Source organism: Lissotriton vulgaris, chromosome 1_1 (assembly GCF_964263255.1).
Source record: "Lissotriton vulgaris chromosome 1_1, aLisVul1.2, whole genome shotgun sequence".
Taxonomy (NCBI): domain Eukaryota; kingdom Metazoa; phylum Chordata; class Amphibia; order Caudata; family Salamandridae; genus Lissotriton; species Lissotriton vulgaris.
In genome coordinates this window covers 600,538,724-600,558,844 of record NC_141685.1, presented here as the reverse complement: position 1 = coordinate 600,558,844, position 20,121 = coordinate 600,538,724, and the positions used below count along the sequence as shown (strand labels likewise).

Genomic DNA, 20,121 nt, shown 5'->3' with positions numbered 1-20,121 from the left:
CACTCCTGGGCTTCCTCTGTATATATTCTCCAGGTAAAACGTGGTGGGAAATATCACAGAATTTGGAAATAATCTGTGGAGATCAGTGTGGAAACATCAGTTTCCACAGTTATTCCATATTCTAAAGTAGAAAAGCTGTAGTGGTGCAATAAACCCCTTCCTTCTTGTACCGATCCCTCCAATAGCTGTAATCCCATATGCAAGATCAACAATGAGGTGTCCCTGCACAATTCAATTCGGGCCTTTATGTCTTTTTATCGCATTATTATTTTTAGTGGTAAATACTAAAACAAGTGATGTATGGAATTTTGTATTCAGTTATTTATATTTTTAGGGTCACCCAGGTCAGCCAGGACCCCCCGGACCACCAGGACCCAAAGGGGAAAAGGTATGTAGAATATTTGTTTTTATTGAGTTCGAGTAATTAGAGATACACTTTATCTGATGCTGAATAATATCCTTAATGAAACATTGCAGTAAATATTAAAGGGTCACAATTTACATCAAGCCATCATTAACCTTTTCAGATGGATGCCTTATTAACCGTACCAACCGTTCTTACATATTAAACGTTGACATATAAAATAGCTGTCATTGTACGGCATACATTGATTTTACAAGTTGGAATTTTATATGTGTATTCCTTTTTCAATACTGTTCAAGCATTTCATTAGTACAGTACTTAGGGTCTCTTGATTGGAAGAAACCCTTCCTGGATGGCAGCATTAATGGTGGGTTTTGGCCTCAAATAAACTGTGCTTTGCAGCGTGTTGTGCAGGGACAGCATGGGCCCTAAAACAAGCAATGAAAATGGGGCGTCATGCCCCCGGCTGAGTGGTAAAAGCCACAACGGCATCAGTAGATACCTCATGCCACCAAGCCCCCAATACAGACCCCTCATACGAGTGGTCCCCAGTGCCACTTCGCCTACTGCACATTTTGTTGTTTGTTGTAGACTGTGCCATTGCCTCTGATGCATTCCAGAGGTGGGCAGTCGAGTCTCTGCTGTTTTTCTCCACCAAAAGCAACTTAATCTAAATTCACTATATATTTTTGTAAACTTGGAAATTGAAGAGGTTACTTTGCTGCAGCCCTTCAAGTAATTGATGCACATGCTTTTGTCTGAATATTTGGCTCACTGGTTAGAGGAGGCAGACCTGGACCAGGGTTCAATTCCCGGCTCGGCGGGGTCTTGAGTCCTAAAATGTCCATGGACTCGACAATTCTCGCTCCGGTGCCTACTTGATTCACGGGTTCACACTCTGCGACTCTGGGCAATAGCTTGCTTAATCTCCACAACGGCCCCTCGCGGCGGGATGCCTGGCTTTCACCTTGCAGATACTCTGCCGGGGTTATCTCACAGGGGAATACCAGGACGGGTTCCCTAAGCAAGCGCTTAGAGACCGGTTGGTGATTTGCGCTATATAAATTCCTGTACATTTACATTTACATGTACTTGTGAGAAAGACCACTAATTTCTTAACGTTGAGAAGCCCAGTGTTTTTGAGAAAGTCTAAGGCCTTCATAAAGAGTGGCCCGATTTTCTCTCATCATTTCTCAAACACATTTGCGCAGGGATCAGAATCACAAATTCAGAATCCTCCATCATTTTCCGCAGGTGAATTTTGGCGAGTCAAACTTGCTGAAATGAACCAAGGAAAAATGGGATGTAAATGCGAGTACACGTGTATCTTGCGTCAGAAAGCACCAAAATCTTCATTCCTCATTTGCGTGGAAAAAAAATAATGATAGCAATTATTTACTGAACCCACCCTAAATATACCGATCCTGGTGTATACTTCTTTGAGGACGTTAAGTAAACACCCTATAGTCCCTTTAATATGACGGCCTACGCTAGATAAAACTCCGCACTTGCTGCCAAATATATTCTTTCTATCAACAGCGACCTATCTGTATAACACAGTCAATCTTAAATATTAAGGGTATTCCGTTTCACATGAGTATGTCATCCTCTATCCTTTTATTTATATTTTTAGGGGATAAAATGCAAATACCAAAATTACAAAGATTTTCCCTGTAAAAGTATTTTTAAATTCAATGTGCTAAGCACACTGACAAAAACAGGTGCTTAAAGACAAAGAAACGAAAAGCAGAACGTGAAAAACATCAATCGGGGACTATAACTGGGAAGATAACTAGGTTTTAACCGTGTTCTCAAAGGCTTCACAGTTAACCTTTTCCATGCTCATGACGGAGCCGCTCCGTCATGAGCCTCGGTTGAGCTGTGCTCATGACGGAGCCGCTCCGTCATGGCCCGCTCGGCGCGCCTGCGCGGCGCGAATTCCGCGCCTGCGCTGAACGTTCCATTGAGCGGGCGGAGCCATGACGAAACCGCTCCGTCATGCGCACAGCTCAACCGCGACTCGTGACGGAGCGGCTCCGTCACGAGCATGCGAGCGCCGCTCTGCCCCCCCCCCCTTCCCCCTAGCGCTGCGGCGGAATTGCCGCCGCAGCGAAGGGGTTAAAGATGCCACGTGGACCTGAGGGGGATTGTTCCAGAAACTGGACATGGAAGTCTCTGCAGCAATAGCGTGTCTGCTTTGACTGGAGTATCAGCTGGAGAGAGGCAGCACTTCACCAGGCAATGCATGTCAAAACCTCCGTGGGTTAACCAGCGTGCTTTAAGATGGATCCTTCTTTTATGGGTTGCTAGTTAAGATTGTGTCTCGCTTGAGAAACACAATCAGATTTCATGAGACCTTTCACGAGTCTCGTGTCCAGGTACTGAAGCGGCTGCAGCTCTGAGGTGGGCTCATCTGGGAGGCCATCGATTGGGCTTTGCAGTGGGCTAGAACACCACCTGTCCATCCTTCTCCGCAAAGGTCAAAGGTCTACGTTTCCTCAGGGCCTTCTGCTGAGCAAATTCCATGGGCAAATGATGAATTTGAGCCAGGAAAGACATCGAAATAATAATCAGTTCCACTAGAACTGAAGGGAGGTAGATAGTTGGAGACGATAAGCTGAGGAGGTCACGAATATGGAGACCATGTCTCTGAGTCCACTCCTATGATGAGCACCTTTGTCTTGTCTTCATTTAGGGGCTCATTTACATGTTTTTGGCGTAGGGCAGAGCAGCAAGTCACTTTGCTGTGCTGCCCTGCGCCAAAAGGAAAGGGCAGAAAGGGCTGTATGAATGATATACGGCACATATTCCTGTCCTTTACCACTGAGCTAGCGCCGTTTTGGCTGCAGTGAGCCAACTCCAGCACCATGGTGCAAGGGTGTCTGTGTTGTTGGCATGATTGCTTTTGTGCAGGAAGGTGTACCTTCCTGCACAAAAACAATCACGGGAGGGGTTTCCTTGTTCTAAGTGTGCTGCAGAATGCAGCAAACATGGGAAGAGGAGAAAACGAGGAGAAATTAAAACATTAGTCCTCTCTACGCCATCTCTGGGGAGGAGTGAGGTTTTAGCACTACCCCAGGTTTAAGTGATTTTGTCAATCTGGGGAAACGTTAAAATTCATGGGTGTTGCGTGGGAACACCCCCGCAAACGCCAATGGAAGCCTCCTTGATGCAGAGTAAGGCAAGGCTGCACTTTGTACTGCAGTACTTTACTCTATACCTATGATGCAGGGTTGCTTTGCATAGTCTCGTAGATATGATTGAGAGGCCTGTGCCACTTGAGCATCAAAAAAGTGATGTTCCGGCAGCACAGGCTTATTATAAATAAGCCCCTTAGTTTTCAGAAAAACGAAAGCTTGATATACACTGCGGAGTACCAGACAGGCAGTATTGAAATCATGCAACTGAATTGGATGAGTGAAGCTCAAATATGAGAAGCATCTGTGGATTGTCTGCATATGATAGTGTAGTGAACCAAAATGAGAAAGTGGCTGGATGTACACCATGAACAAGATTGTAAACAATGCCAAGCCTTCAATGACACCACATTTGAATGCTGTATTGCTAGAGCAAAATCGATTAAGCACTACTGTTACATGCTAATGCCTCTTTAGATACTCTAGGGAACCGTGATGATCTGACAAGATGTCAGGGTTGATCATGTTGAAAGCTGCTCAGAAGTCAAGAAACAGTATCACAAATGGCCCAATCTGGCAGTCACATCAATAACACTATATGTTGTGATGCTGCGGTCTATGCTCCCTTCAGTCAAGTGAAAGTGTTTGCAGTCACACCACATCCAAACTGAAGTTTGAAATACGTAGACTAACTTGGAAAACATGGTTTGCGGACATCCAGCGTCTTTGTAAATGTATGCCAAAATGATTTGAGGATTTCCAGATGTGAGGATTTGAGTATACTATATGTAATGTCTGAGAGACCTTATCGTGGAGTACAGTTGCACACATCATCTCGGGTCCAGTCAGGCTTGTTTACTTAACCTTAAGCTCAACCCTGGATAGCTGTATCTGTGAGCAATAAGGCTTGGCAATGGAACTTAGTGTATTTAACAGTATGAAACAATGAAATAAGAAAGTCACACAACAAGAAAGATACACAACACTAATTTATAAAAGTAAAGTGCATTTTCACGAATGTTTTAGAGACCTTGATCATCAAAATCCACCAGAGGGTTCTAGAGATAAAGATTTGTTAAGATATAAATACTTTTAAATGCAACCACAAATAAGCATTGGTCAACAAAAAGGTTGTAAACTTTTGAAACGATTGAAACAGTTAGTTCGACAACTCTGTCCTGGCATGGGTGAGCAAACCTGATAGAGTGGAGATGTAGGAGGCCAATAGGGTTACTTTGGACAGTTACCTGGCCACCAACACCTTTTCTAGTCCTGTTCCAGTCTTTGGAAATGATTGACATAAACTACAATGGTGTGGTCCTGATGCTGGGGATGCATAAGGAAACTATGTTTAAAGATGCACCTAGTATTATGTGAAACAACAAGGACCCCCTGATACGGATCAACTTCCTGGGTCAGGGCAAATAACATGTGTGAATAGAATACCCAGGCAAATTTCTAATACCTACTAGCACATGAAAAATGGCTTTTGCCTCACAAAAAAATAATGATAATCAACTACTGTTTTTACACATTGAAATACGATTTAATTCTTCATACAAAACCATAATATTTGGTAAAATCGATACATAGTTATACGCAAATGATAAAAATTCTCAGCATTGTAGCATATGCATAATTTCATTCATACAACAATTATTAGATATAAAAACTATTGGATGGTTTCCTGTCTACGCGTTTCGACACTCAGGTGTGTCTTCCTCAGAACTGTACCATCGTAGTGCTGTAAAAAATAATTTTAAAAGATATTTTTACAATTTTGTATTTCAGTGCAAAAACAGTTTATATTTTAACTTTAGTGACATGTGCTAGATGTTGGTTATCAACATATACTGATGATACCGCTTACAAGTATATATTGGTTTCTAACTTTTACATAACTGCCATAGAATTATTTCTATTTGTACATACATGATAGACATATATATCACATATATCTCATATATACAATGTTAATATATTTTGGTTACATTCTTTAAAACCTACTTTATTCAATTTGGTAGTTTCTATCAGTGTACTATACATCTCATTGATACAAGTTTAACCTAGATGTGGAACATGTCAATCATGTGATGGCATAATATCAGGTGAGACATTCATGTTTAACCAGGTACAAATACAGGCTAAGGAACTATGGACATGCAATACGAGCAATATTGTCTACCTTATATTATGTCCATGTAACTTAGGTTATGTCGGGGAAACCTCAAGAACTATGAAACTCCGCCTAACGGAACATAGGTCTGCGATTAAAACATGTAAACTGACAGCACCGTTGGCATCCCATTTCTCTGAGTTTCTCCATTCTCCATCACAGATCCGATGGCGTATTTTAGAAAAGATCCACATGCCTAACAACAATGGCAAAGTTAAAATATAAACTGTTTTTGCACTGAAATACAAAATTGTAAAAATATCTTTTAAAAATATTTTTTACAGCACTACGATGGTACAGTCCTGAGGAAGACACACCTGAGTGTCGAAACGCGTAGACAGGAAACCATCCAATAGTTTTTATATCTAATAATTGTTGTATGAATGAAATTATGCATATGCTACAATGCTGAGAATTTTTATCATTTGCGTATAACTATGTATCGATTTTACCAAATATTATGGTTTTGTATGAAGAATTAAATCTTATTTCAATGTGTAAAAACAGTAGTTGATTATCATTATTTTTTGTGTGGCAAAAGCCATTTTTCATGTGCTAGTAGGTATTAGAAATTTGCCTGGGTATTCTATTCACACATGTAAAGATGCACCTAGTGCTGTGCCGTTGGCCGGGGTGAGTTGCAGTTGAGTCTATGGTCCACGAGTTAGATGGGGTGACTTTCGCCATGAAACTCAGGGTCCCACACTGTCCTTTTTGAAATAAAAGAATATCAGATGCAGCAGGACTACTGATCTTGCAACCCAGCGGTAACAGACAAAATCCTTGGTGGGGGTCAGTGTCCCTTGGGTATGTTGAATGTGCACTCTGATAGCACTCCTGGGTCCGGCAGACAGGGGTGCAACTTTTGGCTATCTCAGATTTGCCCTTTTCTGCGCCAGCGACTGGTAGCAGCAAAACTTCTGTGGGGGCTACAGACTTATCAGTTTGGGCAACGTCTGCTTTTCTGTCCCAGGAGCTGGTTTCAGGGCATTAGCCAACTGAACCTTGAGTCATTGCTCCGATCTGGGGCTGGTAATCAGTTTTTTCCCAAGCCCCAGGCACAGTCTAAACTTTACTAGACCAAAGTGCAGCAGGTGCGGTCCTTCCGATGGTGCAGCCTCTCTTCGTGCAGCTTCAAAGGCAACAAGGCAGTCCTTCTTCAGTACTCTCTCCAAATTGAATCCGAGGAGGGGGTTATGTGGAGGGGGCGCCAAAAAAGTTAGTCGCACCGGGCGCCATCAGCAATAAAGCCGACCCTGTTGTCAACTAAGACCTACTTTGTCACAAAATTGATGCAAAACTGTAGCTCGACTTCAATGTTTGTGGAATGTATTCATTTTTATTTTTCAAAATCTAGTCACTTACAACGAGCCCTAAACTTTTGTAGGGCAGAAGAGCAATTACATTTGTGGAAAATCCTCGACCCATTTTTGTAGAATCTCTGTCTTGAGGTTGTGTTTAGATAATCAACAAAATGCTGTGTCGAAAACTACTATAAAACACACTACATAGAAGAGTGTCCAAGGGCCAGTTTAAAGACTCAGTACTAGATACACACCCCTAACACAGACATGAATTACAAAAAAAGTATCTAGGAGTCAGAGAAAAGAGCTCTAATCACAAACAACCATTGACATGACAGGATCTAGTTATTGTGAACTTAATTATTCAGTAACACCCCGTGATATGATATAACACAATGCACGTGATTACTCTACTGGGAGACACATACCCCAGGATAGGTGAGAATTTTCCCATCAGTTGTCGATCTGTTCCACCACTTTTACATCATATGGGTTCTCCTTACCCAGGAGCTAGTGCAATCACAGTCACCAGAGTGTAAAGGGACTATGAGAGTAAGAAGACCCTTTGTTTTTATCTAGTGGGTGGTGTCAGTGTAGTATGACAACTGAAAAAAGCAGTGCAAAATAAGTGATTAGTGATAGAATAAAATTGGGTAAGACTAAGTAGAAGTGGAAATTTTAATGATTTCTCTTAGCTCCTCAAACGTAAAAACAATGGTGAATAAACAGATTTAACAAAATATCTGTACAGCAAATAGTGGTCAACATGTTTCTGCATCAAAGGGAAGTACCCATGCATTCATCAGGACCTAGATGTTGCTACTACTGTTGAGTTAGTGAAAAAGATAAAATAGAATCATATCACCTGTTTTTCAGGTTCAGAAACTCCGCCACAATCTAAAATGTAGTCACGTCAAAAGAGAAGAAAGTGAAAAGAAACACACATTTTTTATGAAAAAATACACTCATCAGTAATAGTATTTCATTGACGGATATTAATCGGTCAGCTTATAATCATGTCAATACATATTTATCAACATGTTTTCACTCACCCAATTCGTGTGGGGATCGCGCCTCACCTCACCTGGCTGCAGCTCAGGTAATGAGGAGCACCGCTCTGTTTTGAAAAGACATATATATACATAAGCATTCAACCGTTTATCCCATATAGAGGTAAAATCAGCCTTAATGATCAAATTACCAAGACACTGAGATCGTATATGGTGTCTTATTATACATCACTATAAACAAGGTCTCATTATTTCCCATGGAAAGGTAGAATTTCATCACTATCTGCCATCCACGTTAGGCCCTACTACCACCACTTCAAAGATCAAACCACGAAGCAGTTGGTTCAAGCGGTATTACAAACATATGTCATTGTTATTAATCAAGGCGCCTCCGATGCGGATCGTGTCATTACAGAGCACCGCAACTTTATGTGTATGCGAAGCTTAGAGGTTCATATTCGTCCGGGTGGTTGTTTTTTAAATAGGTCACTGTCCGGAAGAGTAATTATTTTTTAGTAATTCACTGTCCGGAAGAGTGATTGTTCTGTTTGATGAATATTGAAAAATCACTAGTCTGATTTCGCTAGAGTTAAATACTCAGGCTCTCCGCGTACAGCACGTGTGCACGACAATAGTATCGGAAAGAAAGACAAAACCGTTAGTTCCGCTCACCTATCCGTCGGTGTCTCCTGGCGTTCCTCTGCGCTTGACTGGGGAGGTACCGAGCGAATGAAGAGCGGACTATTTGTTAGTTTGTCCTTCCGTGCGCTCACGTGATCGCGCAGGGAATGCTGGATTATGTGGTTTCAAGTGGAGTTCTGTTGTTTCTCTACTAGTTTAATTGTTTGTCAGAGATGTTTGTAGAGGCATTAACTGGAATTGAACCACAAATCCGAATTATGGCAGACACAATCGATCTTAACTAATTTGAATGAGACACAAATTAATCTCTTAGCAGTCCTCATGTGTTCACTTAAGGAATGCTGGACAGTACAGTCAAAAAACTCACCAGAGAAACCCGTACTACTGTTATTACGTTTCGAGTTTAACTTACAAATTGGAAATTTGTTGTTACACTTCCAAATTGAATATTTTTACTAGTCCACTATTCTAGACTATAACAGATGTGTATGATTACGAATGTTTTTTGATGCTGTTATAAAATGAGGCACCCAATGATCGTTATTTCAGTTCTAGTGTTAGATGTTAATTGCACTTTCCTAGTGTTGTGTCTGCATTAAACGGCTACCCATTTACAACTGCATTAGTTCATACATCAATATATTTAGATAATCCTTTGTGTGTTAGTGTCAATATTGCCATCATTGTTGTGCACAGTATTGTATTACAGCGCCAGTCAGGGTATCGGTTCATATAGGCCCTCTTTGTCGCTGTTAAGCTTATAGACCCACTTTTGTTCTTTTTTAAACAAAGATTTGCTGAGTCCGGGGCAATGCTCTGGGATGGTGGGCTGTTCTAACACAGTCCATGTGAAATCATTAGGACTATGTGCCACCTCTAGGAAGTGTGCTGTTAAACGCGTTGCTTGCTTACGACACCGGACTGTGCTTTTATGTTCACATATGCGGGTTCTTATTTTTCTTGTCGTCATGCCCACATACCTTTTCGAGCATGGACAAGTAATGAGATAGATGGTGTTCTCACTGTTGCAATTTGCGCTGCTGCCACGGTCGGCCTGTCCCAATATCAACCATGGTGGACTTGGTTGTTTGTGGACAGACAGAACAATTTCCACAGGGATGATGTCCTTGTACAGGTGGGAGATCCCATAGGGTCCCCACCTGTCTACTAGTTCTGTTTTTAGGTCTGGTATGCAACAACTTATCTTTTATGTTCTGGCCCCTTTTAAAAGCAAAAAGTGGTAGGGGTAATTTGTCACCGCGGTGACAAATTACCCAGAACATAAAAGATCACTTGGTGCATACCAGACCTAAAAACAGAACTAGTAGACAGGTGGGGACCCTATGGGATCTCCCACCTGTACAAGGACATCATCCCTGTGGAAATTGTTCTGTCTGTCCACAAACAATCAAGTCCAACGTGGGGTGAGGAGGAAAGAACGTGCGTGGAGGAAGAAATACGTGCGTGGAGGAAGAAATACGACGCCAATGCTAGGAAAGATTATACGTCCTCCCTGGCGTCCTATAAATCAGCCATTCAAACCAGAAAGGCGGTCTTTTTCGAGGAGAGAATAGTGGCAGCTAGGAATCCACAGAAGGAAATCTTTCGGGTTTTGTCAGAACTCAGGACAAACAAGGAGCAAAGCACTGAGTTCACCCAACAAGATTGCCAGAAGTTCCAGGACTTCTTTGTGAGCAAGATCTCCGACATTCTGGGAGAAATCGCTGCAACTATAACCCTCGACTGTCCTAGCCCACCTGGTTATATTGCTCCGCTAGTTCTCACTCCGTTAGCTGAGTTCCCTGTCATTATGCAGACGGAACTGACCAAAATCACGGACCGAGTTAAATCCGGTTCATTGGTGGATCCATGCCCGCCGGAAGTATTCAAGCTAGCTCTCCCGGGCATGGAAGAAGAAGTCTTGCATTTATTGAATACTTCTCTCCACACAGGACAGGTCCCTTTAGCATTTAAGGAGGCTCGATTGATCCCTTTGTTGAAGAAACCTGGTTCGGACACTAAGTGTCTAAAGAACTTCCGTCCTATCTCCCAGTTGCCTTTTCTGGCCAAGGTAATCGAGCAGCATGTGCTGGTATCGCTCTCAAAACATCTCGACAGTAACAACCTGTTGGAGGCCAATCAGGCAGGGTTCCGTGCTAATCATAGCACGGAACTAGTCATGCTATCGATTCTGGATGAATTGAGGAGTCGGGCTGATACTAAAACACCTAGCGCCCTGGTACTATTAGATCTCTCCGCGGCGTTTGACACCGTGTGTCATGAACAACTTTTGTCGCGGTTGAGGTCTTTTGGTATCAGAGGTACAGCCCTGGCATGGCTTGCATCATTCCTGCAGGGCAGGACACAAAGAGTCCAACTGGGGGACATGCTTTCCACCTCCGCGCCTATTACCTGCGGGGTCCCACAGGGTTCTGCTTTGTCGCCCCTGCTCTTTAACATCTACCTGCAGCCTTTGATTGCTCTCCTGAACAGGATGGACTGCCTAGTCTATAACTACGCTGATGACACCCAGATCATCATCCGGCTGGAGGAAGGGCCAGGAGCGTCTACCAGGCTACAGGACATACTTAAAGCCACGGTTAATTGGATGTCTAATAACTCCCTAAAAATTAACCCGGAGAAGACGGAAGTGTTGCCCATTTCCATCACGGGCAACCCCTGGAACGAGAGTTTCTGGCCGGTAGAGCTGGGTGCACCACCGAAACCAGCGGTAGCAGTCAAAAGTTTGGGTCTGCACCTGGATGGGAAACTATCCATGGAAAAACAGGTTACGTCTGTAGTAGGAACCTGCATTGGTTTAATGCGGCAATTGAGAAAAATATCGGCACTACTATCGTTCTCTACCCTGAAACAGGTGGTTTCAGCTACCATACTGGCCAGATTGGATTATGGAAACTCCCTGTACATAGGGCTACCCCAGCGGCTGTTGGATAAGCTACAGGGGGTTATGAACGACGCGGCCAGGTTGATCTATAAGAAACCCAGGATGACCCACTCATCCCCGCTGATGCAGGAGCTTCATTGGCTCCCAATTCGGCAGAGAGTAGTTTTCAAGGGATTGTGTATAGTGCATAAGACGTTGTACGGAAATGCACCAAAATACCTTAAGTCCAGAATTTCACTCTATACACCGAGCAGGACTTTACGCTCTTCAGATGCTACTCTTCTATCCCAACCCCGATTTAAACTGGCCACGGTAGGGGGGCGTGCTTTCTCTAAAACACTCCCGGCTCTGTGGAATAAATTGACCCCAGATCTAAGGAAGGAGCGCAATTTGTTAACTTTTAGGAAAAAGTTAAAAACTGTCTTATTCAAACAGGCATGGAGCAGTCACTAAGCGCCCTCCAAGATCAAGTAATATGCTCAGCCCTACTAGCTAAATTTGGACAACCAGCGCTTAGAGGCCCCGGTGGCTATAACGCGCGATACAAATCAAATAAATAAATAAATAAATAAATAAATAAATATTGGGACAGGCCGACCGTGGCAGCAGCGCAAATTCAAAAATTGCAACAATGAGAACACCATCTATCTCATTACTTGTCCATGCCCGAAAAGGTATGTGGGCATGACGACAAGAAAAATAGGAACCTGCATATGTGATCATAAAAGCACAGTCTGGTGTCGTAAGCAAGCAACGCGTTTAACAGCACACTTCCTAAAGGTGGGACATGGTCCTAATGATTTCACATGGACTGTGTTAGAACAGCCCACTATCCCAGAGCATTGCCCCGATGTCAGCAAATTTTTGTTTAAAAAAGAACAAAAGTGGGTCTATAAGCTTAACAGCGACAAAGAGGGCCTATATGAACCGATACCCTGAATGTCGCTGTAATACAATACTGTGCACAACATTGATGGCAATATTGACACCAACACACAAAGGATTATCTCAATATATTGATGTATGAACTAATGCAGTTGTAAATGGGTAGCCGTTTAATGCAGACATAACACTAGGAAAGTGCAATTAACATCTAACACTAGAACTGGAATAACGATCATTGGGTACCTCATTTTATAACAGCATCAAAAAACATTCGTAATCATACACATCTGTTATAGTCTAGAATAGTGGACTAGTAAAAATATTCAATTTGGAAGTGTAACAACAAATTTCCAATTTGTAAGTTAAACTCGAAACGTAATAACAGTAGCACGGGTTTCTCTGGAGAGTTTTTTGACTGTACTGTCCAGCATTCCTTAAGTGAACACATGAGGACTGCTAAGAGATTAATTTGTGTCTCATTCAAATGAGTTAAAATCGATTGTGTCTGCCATAATTCGGATTTGTGGTTTAATTCCAGTTAATGCCTCTACAAACGTCTCTGACAAACAATTAAACTAGTAGAGAAACAACAGAACTCCACTTGAAACCACATAATCCAGCATTCCCTGCGCGATCACGTGAGCGCACGGAAGGACAAACTAACAAATAGTCCGCTCTTCATTCGCTCGGTGCCTCCCCAGTCAAGCGCAGAGGAACGCCAGGAGACACTGACGGATAGGTGAGCGGGACTTTATGGTTTTGTCTTTCTTTCCGATACTGTTGTCGTGCACACGCGCTGTACGCGGAGAGCCTGAGTATTTAACTCTAGCGAAATCAGACGAGTGATTTTTCAATATTCAACTAACAGAACAATCACTCTTCCGGACACAGACTAACTAAAAAACAATTACTCTTCCGGACAGTGACCTATTTGAAAAACAACCAGCCGGCCGAATATGAACCTCTAAGCTTCGCATACACATACAGTTGCGGTGCTCCGTAATGACACGATCCGCATCGGAGGCGCCTTGATTGATAACAATGACATATGTTTGTAATACTGCTTGAACCAACAGCTTCGTAGTTTGATCTTTGAAGTGGTGGTAGTAGGGCCTAACGTGGATGGCAGATAGTGATGAAATTCTACCTTTCCATGGGAAATAATGAGACCATGTATATAGTGATGTATAATAAGACACCATATACGATCTCAGTGTCTTGGTAATTTGATCATTAAGGCTGATTTTACCTCTATATGGGATAAACGGTTGAATGCTTATGTATATATATGTCTTTTCAAAACAGAGCGGTGCTCCTCATTACCTGAGCTGCAGCCAGGTGAGGTGAGGCGCGATCCCCACACGAATTGGGTGAGTGAAAACATGTTGATAAATATGTATTGACATGATTATAAGCTGACCGATTAATATCCGTCAATGAAATACTATTACTGATGAGTGTATTTTTTCATTAAAAAATGTGTGTTTCTTTTCACTTTCTTCTTTTTTGACGTGACTACATTTTAGATTGTGGCAGAGTTTCTGAACCTGAAAAACAGGTGATATGATTCTATTTTATCTTTTTCACTAACTCAACAGCAGTAGCAACATCTAGGTCCTGATGAATGCATGGGCACTTCCCTTTGATGCAGAAACATGTTGACCACTATTTGCTGAACAGATATTTTGTTAAATCTGTTTATTCACCATTGTTTTTACGTTTGGGGAGCTAAGAGAAATCATTAAAATTTCCACTTCTACTTAGTCTTACCCAATTTTGTTCTATCACTAATCACTTATTTTGCACTGCTTTTTTCAGTTGTCATACTACACTGACACCACCCACTAGATAAAAACAAAGGGTCTTCTTACTCTCATAGTCCCTTTACACTCTGGTGACTGTAATTGCCCTATCTCCTGGGTAAGGAGAACCCATATGATGTAAAAGTGGTGGAACAGATCGACAACTGATGGGAAAATTCTCACCTACCCTGGGGTATGTGTCTCCCAGTAGAGTAATCACGTGCATTGTGTCACGGGGTGTTACTGAATAATTTAGTTCACAATACTTAGATCCTGTCATGTCAATGGTTGTTTGTGATTAGAGCTCTTTTCTGTGACTCCTAGATACTTTTTGTGTAATTCGTGTCGAAAACTACCTCATCAGAAGTCGTTGAGGAACTGAAATTGTCGATCAAAATTGTGTTGGCACGGACTTTGTCAAAATCAACACACCAGTGTGACATATCCACTCTCTAAATGAAAACCCCAAAATAAAGGTGATTGTATAAGAGAAAACATTGTAATGTTTCAGTCTAACAATAGAGATTATTTTTTATTTTTTCACACATGTCCAAAATATCTAGTGTAGTTTTGCCTGCAGGTGGCATGAGCAAGTTTTCTCAACATAACCGTGAAATATTGAGTAGGCCTTGGAACAATTTCTGTTACCCCGGCATAATCTTGCATAGTTTAAGTAAATACATGTTCTGGTTGTTATGTAAAGTTCCAGGAATTATGCTATTAAGCCAGGTTGTGTAATTAAGCTGTGTCTGCAGCAAAATGTTGTGTTAGCACACCGGAACAAAATGAATGCCCAGAATCTGAGCAGCTGCTCTTTGTGGAGCGTTTGTGTTTGTGCTATTTTCACTGCAAAATGCATCCTGGCATCAGAATGACATTTGGAGGCATTGCATGCTAAACTATAGTGTAAAATAGTAAATTTGCATTTTGTGTCAATGTGCGTAATTTCGTGATTTTTTTCCTGAAATTTCGATTCATGCAGAAGCAGACTATGCAAAGTCCAAACACCCCTAATAATGCATTTTTACTCTTTCACGTCCTTAAATGTTTCAGCAAAGTCTGTTTTGTCCCTGAAAATGTAAACCAGGCTTTTGTCTGACTTTCAGCTGCAATCAGAACTCTCCGGAGCGCTCTTAGCGGTGCTCTCTGTTTATCTCAAATGTATTCCAGTCAGGTCAGTACTTGCATCTGCTCTCGGGCAATTCTGAAGTGATACTCCCAGCTAAGAAATATATGACGAAGGAATAGGCTAGACTTGCAGCTGAACTTTCAACTCACACAGAGGAATGCAGAACTTTAACCTCTGGTGGTCACCGCGCTCAGCTTTCCCACTTAACTTGCAACATCTTTTTGTTCACTTTACTGTAAGTTTAGAGTCTTTTTCATTTTGTACTTCCAACTCCTTTACCGCGGGAATAGAATGACGTAGGTTATTTTGAGTTTAGAAATCAGACAAACATGAACGATCAGTGAGTATCTCTCTCTTGAAAAGGTCTCAGGGCTCTATGGTTAATAATGTTGCTGCCGGCAGCCTTTCTCGGAGATCAGTGCTGGGCCTCGCAGGGACTCACCTGTCGCTCGTGGCAGGCAGCGCTTCATCTCTACTTCCTCTAGAGAAAAAAAGAAAGCAGATGTCTGAGAGTCGCGGCCATGTTTACTCAACCTTCGTCATGTGGCTGATCACTGTGATTCACTTCCGAGATTTACAGGGCATTAAAAAGTCTACTGGAAGGCAGAAAGCTTGCATCTTTGATGACCCACGTGGTTTTAAAAAGGGTCTTAAGTGAAATCATATTCGTAATCATGATGTGTGAAACTAGAAAGAGAATTGCTGTTTAGTTACCAAATCAAGATTTGTTTTATACCAAATTCTGCTCTCTACTAGTATCACGTGAATCCAGTGGCAGATAATGGTGGCGGTGAAGGGGGTTAGAACAAAAGAAAAAAAAGAAGACTTACCTGATGGTCGCCAATCGCCAGCTGCCACCTCTCCTCCATCCTCGCTGTTTTCCTGGCTCCCAGCAGCACCCATGACTCCCCTAACCAATCAGGACGCGGCTGTCACCAGCATGAAAGCAGCGTTGTGATTCGTCTGAGAGCCCTAGTTTGGCACACTGACTGGGAGTGGGAGCCTATTCATGTTCTCCACCCTGGCTGTGCAATGCAGCCTGGTGGAGAAAATGCTAAGTGCGCATGACGGTTTGGGCTGCCCAAGACGGCTGGCCAAACTGTCATGCACACTTATGGTGCACCAACCACTCCTCCCTCTGACGCTAGTCCACCCCACTCCACCCTGGCTCCATTATGCCAAAAATAAAATGATAATAACGTTCTGGTGTTATCATTTTATTTTTTCTTTGCACTGCTCATAGAGCAGAGAGGCAACACTCCTCCATGATAGTGGAGGAGCTGCTGGCAGAGAGGCCTTAGGCATGTGCAAGCTTTGAACCTGCACAGGGCCACCAAACTCCAGGGGCCACCACGCCAATATTTATCCTTAATATAATAATCCTCTGAGGATGGATATATATTTGTGTGGCGGCCCCTGGCAGGGATTTGGCGGCCTCCGGCTCTGTTCCACTTCCAAACACCCTGACCCCCCTTCACTGGCCTCCGTGCTCCGCCCCTCCCAGACCCCCTCTTACGGGACCCCCTACCTACGCTCCCTGCCCAGGGCCACCAAGAGCCTAGAGCCGCCCCTGCTGCTGCTGTGTGAATCACTTAGTATTTCCCTGAGCACATGATGGAATAAAACACTTTTAAGATGGTCAGCACATACAGTACCTCATACCCGTTTAAAGGGTCAAGGAAACCTTGTGTGGAAGGACTCGGTTCTAGCAAATACCACTGTGATTTACCCTTGTGCTCTTCAGTGCAAGCCTTTCCTGCTTGTTTTGGGAACCAATTGCAAACCAGCTTCTTCGTTTTAGCTAATAAACGGCCTGAAACCTTGAATGCCCCTTGCTGGGCTTGCATTCTCTTTCAAACTTTAACCAGTTATGTTTTCAAAATCAAGCACTGGTAGGAAACATCTGTTTTTCTACTGTAAGTTATTTTTTTAACTGCCTTTTGTAAGACTGTTGAAACTTAGCAGTTGTGGGAATATTTAGCTCGTTGCCATAATGTTGCGAAACTCAAAGAAAAAAATGTATCCTGCAAATGTCTACTTTAAGAAGTCAGGTTTGCACACTTATTTCAGACCTGTAAGCATTTCTAAGCTACCCACGGTGGTGGCTACCTTGAGACATGGTGGGTGGGTCAGGGAGGGAATGAATTAAAAAAATAAAAATAAACGCACCTTTCCTTCGCCGCAGCCGCCGCCGCACACCTCTCCTCCGTCCTTTTTATCTTCATTGGCAGCACCAGAAGCAGACTCTCCCAGCAAATCACAACACTGCATGAGCAGCATTGTGATTGGTCTGAGCGGCCTGCTTGGCCGCTCAGACAGTGCCTGGGAGCCTCAGCGTGTTCTCCATCCGCTTTAGCACTGCTGCCGCTTTTTTTACAGGAGCCCATATTGCAGCACTGCTGCAAAACCGGCCCCAGTAACAAAACCAGACCCCGCCGCTTGAAAACCAGCCCTCACCCTTCCTGCCCACCTGTAAAATGCCCGGTGTCTGCCACGGCTATTCCGGCCCTCCTCTGACTTCGAACATCTGTTAAATCAGAGATTTGTCAGCTGCAATTTAATTTCAGTGCTCCAGACTATAATGAATCTAGAGCACACAATGGGTGATATGGCATGACCTAATACTGAGTTCCTAAACCAGAATTGATAACTTCTCCCTGTTTTAGCCACCAGCCATTGCAAACCTATTGACTTCCTTGTGGCTGAACTCTCAATCTTCCTCATATTTTACTCCTGTGTATATTATATTAACATTAACACCTTGTCCTCTAGCAGTAGCCAGTCTTCTATTCGAAACAACCTGGCTCTTAAGGCTGGCTGGAATTCAAGGGTGCTTATCGTTAACTTAGTCGTGATTGATCTCTAGATCATGAGTTCTGCAGCTCATGAGGCAAGGCCTGCTCAAGCATCCATATTACAGATGTTGGTAAGTCCTATAGCCTTAGAGCCCGCTGTTGCGGACTCTACCGGCCATCAAAGGCCCGTGAGAGGGCCTTTTAAACGGGGCTGCCTTTAATGGCCGGTAGAGAGACCTCTATTGAGGATTCTAAGGCTATTGGAATTGGAACACTCCACCCCTAGTGGGCAGAATGTTCTAATTTGTAAAACAAAGGCCTTACTGAGCCCTGAGGGGGTTGAAATCCCCTCAAGCTCAGTGAGACCTTTGTTAAACATTGGAATGTTGATGCTCCCGGCTTCTACCTGCGATTAGAAGCCTAGGGCACTCCATTGTTTTCGATGGAGCTCCCAACATTCCAATGTTCTAATATATGAAATGTAATAAAATAATGTACTGATATTTTTCTATCCTGATAACCAAACAAAGCTCTGATGTTGAACTCACAAAATATTAAATGTAACAAACTGTGAAACAGACCCATTGCAAATAAAGTCAGGGATATTATAGGGATGTGTGGCCACTTCCTGTGACGTCATTCTTGAACGTGGGTGCACAATGCCGTAGCTAATTCTCCCGTCGCATTTGTTTTAACGTTTATTCTTTGCTGACTATCCTTTCTCAATAAAGACATCTCATCAGACATAGACCACCAGCAAACAAACGGTATGTCCTCTCTTTACAGGGGTATCCAGGAGAAGACAGCACTGCAGTGGGACCACCTGGGCCCCCAGGTGAACCAGTAGGTCTTTCTTTCTGTAAATCATTTATGCATTTGTTATCAGAGATGCTAGCTCGTTAAAAACATTAACCATATGTTTATTCTATATATTTTATACCATATGTATTTTCTAACGTAGCTTGATTATTTCTCAAACTTTATCTAGAACAATGTATGTCTTTCGCATGTAATTGTTTGGTTGCAGATTCTATCTAAAACAAAAATATGCTATTTAAGTGAAAAGGAAAATTTCCCAAAAAATGTGTACGATAGAGCAGAGAAGGCTAACAAAAATCAGTAAATCTTTCTAAAACGTTATTTCCTTGAAGACCTGCAGTTAAATGACGATGTTTTCTCATTTAATGCTGCTAACGAGTAAAAGTGCACTTTTCGGGCAGTGCAAGGAGCTGTTGGGAAGGTCTACGGATTGTATGTCATGTATCTGGAGGACTGTGTATCCAGGCACCCTTTACCAGTACTGCGCTGTACCTGTGCGTCCCTCCTGAGGCTGGCCTGCTGTCATCTGATTAGAATTTAAACCATGTCGCATTCTAAACACTGTGAGGTGAAGGTGCCACGTTTACAGAAGAATTCAAAATTTGCATACATTCGTGACAAGAATTTTCAATTCTATTAAGGACTAGGAGGCGAGGATTATGCTTTCTCATTTCTTTAATGAAATGCTCAGCAGCCAATAAAAACAACCAAAAAACTACATTTCCCATGAACACCAGGGAATGACCATAGAGAGTAGTGTATAAAAGGTCCCAACATTAGTCCTTCTTCCTCTTTCTTTGTGGAAACAGGTCCAGGTCAAAATAAAAACCCAAGTAAAGTAAGAACAATAACTCCAAACAAGCTGCAGAAATCCAGAGAATCCTGAAGTAGGCAGCAGAAGAACTTTGGGTCCAGAAGCCAGGAGGAGAACGACACTCCGGAGAAGAACAAACAACATCACTTCTGGTCTGAACCTGGAAAAGATACAGAGCCGTAACATCCAAAAATTGCAAGAGAGTCAAGAGCAATCCAGGGAGGGAAAAAAAACAAGGAGTGGTATATTTGCAATTGCATGTAAACAGTCACAATACATTAGCATGCAAATAAGAACAACGGGTGGGATAATCCTCGCCTCCTAGTCCTTAATAGAATT

At 42.6% G+C, this 20,121-nt stretch overlaps 1 protein-coding gene across 1 annotated transcript in view; it reads left to right on the top strand.

Moving 5' to 3' along the window:
- The window catches only part of COL24A1 (collagen type XXIV alpha 1 chain), an 897,023-nt gene that overhangs the window by 718,391 nt on the left and 158,511 nt on the right, over positions 1–20,121 (top strand). The window contains exons 41-42 of the mRNA XM_086954096.1: positions 335–388; positions 18,936–18,992. Of these exons, the coding sequence (XP_086810222.1) occupies positions 335–388; positions 18,936–18,992 (111 nt within the window). The remainder of the gene's footprint in view (positions 1–334; positions 389–18,935; positions 18,993–20,121) is intronic.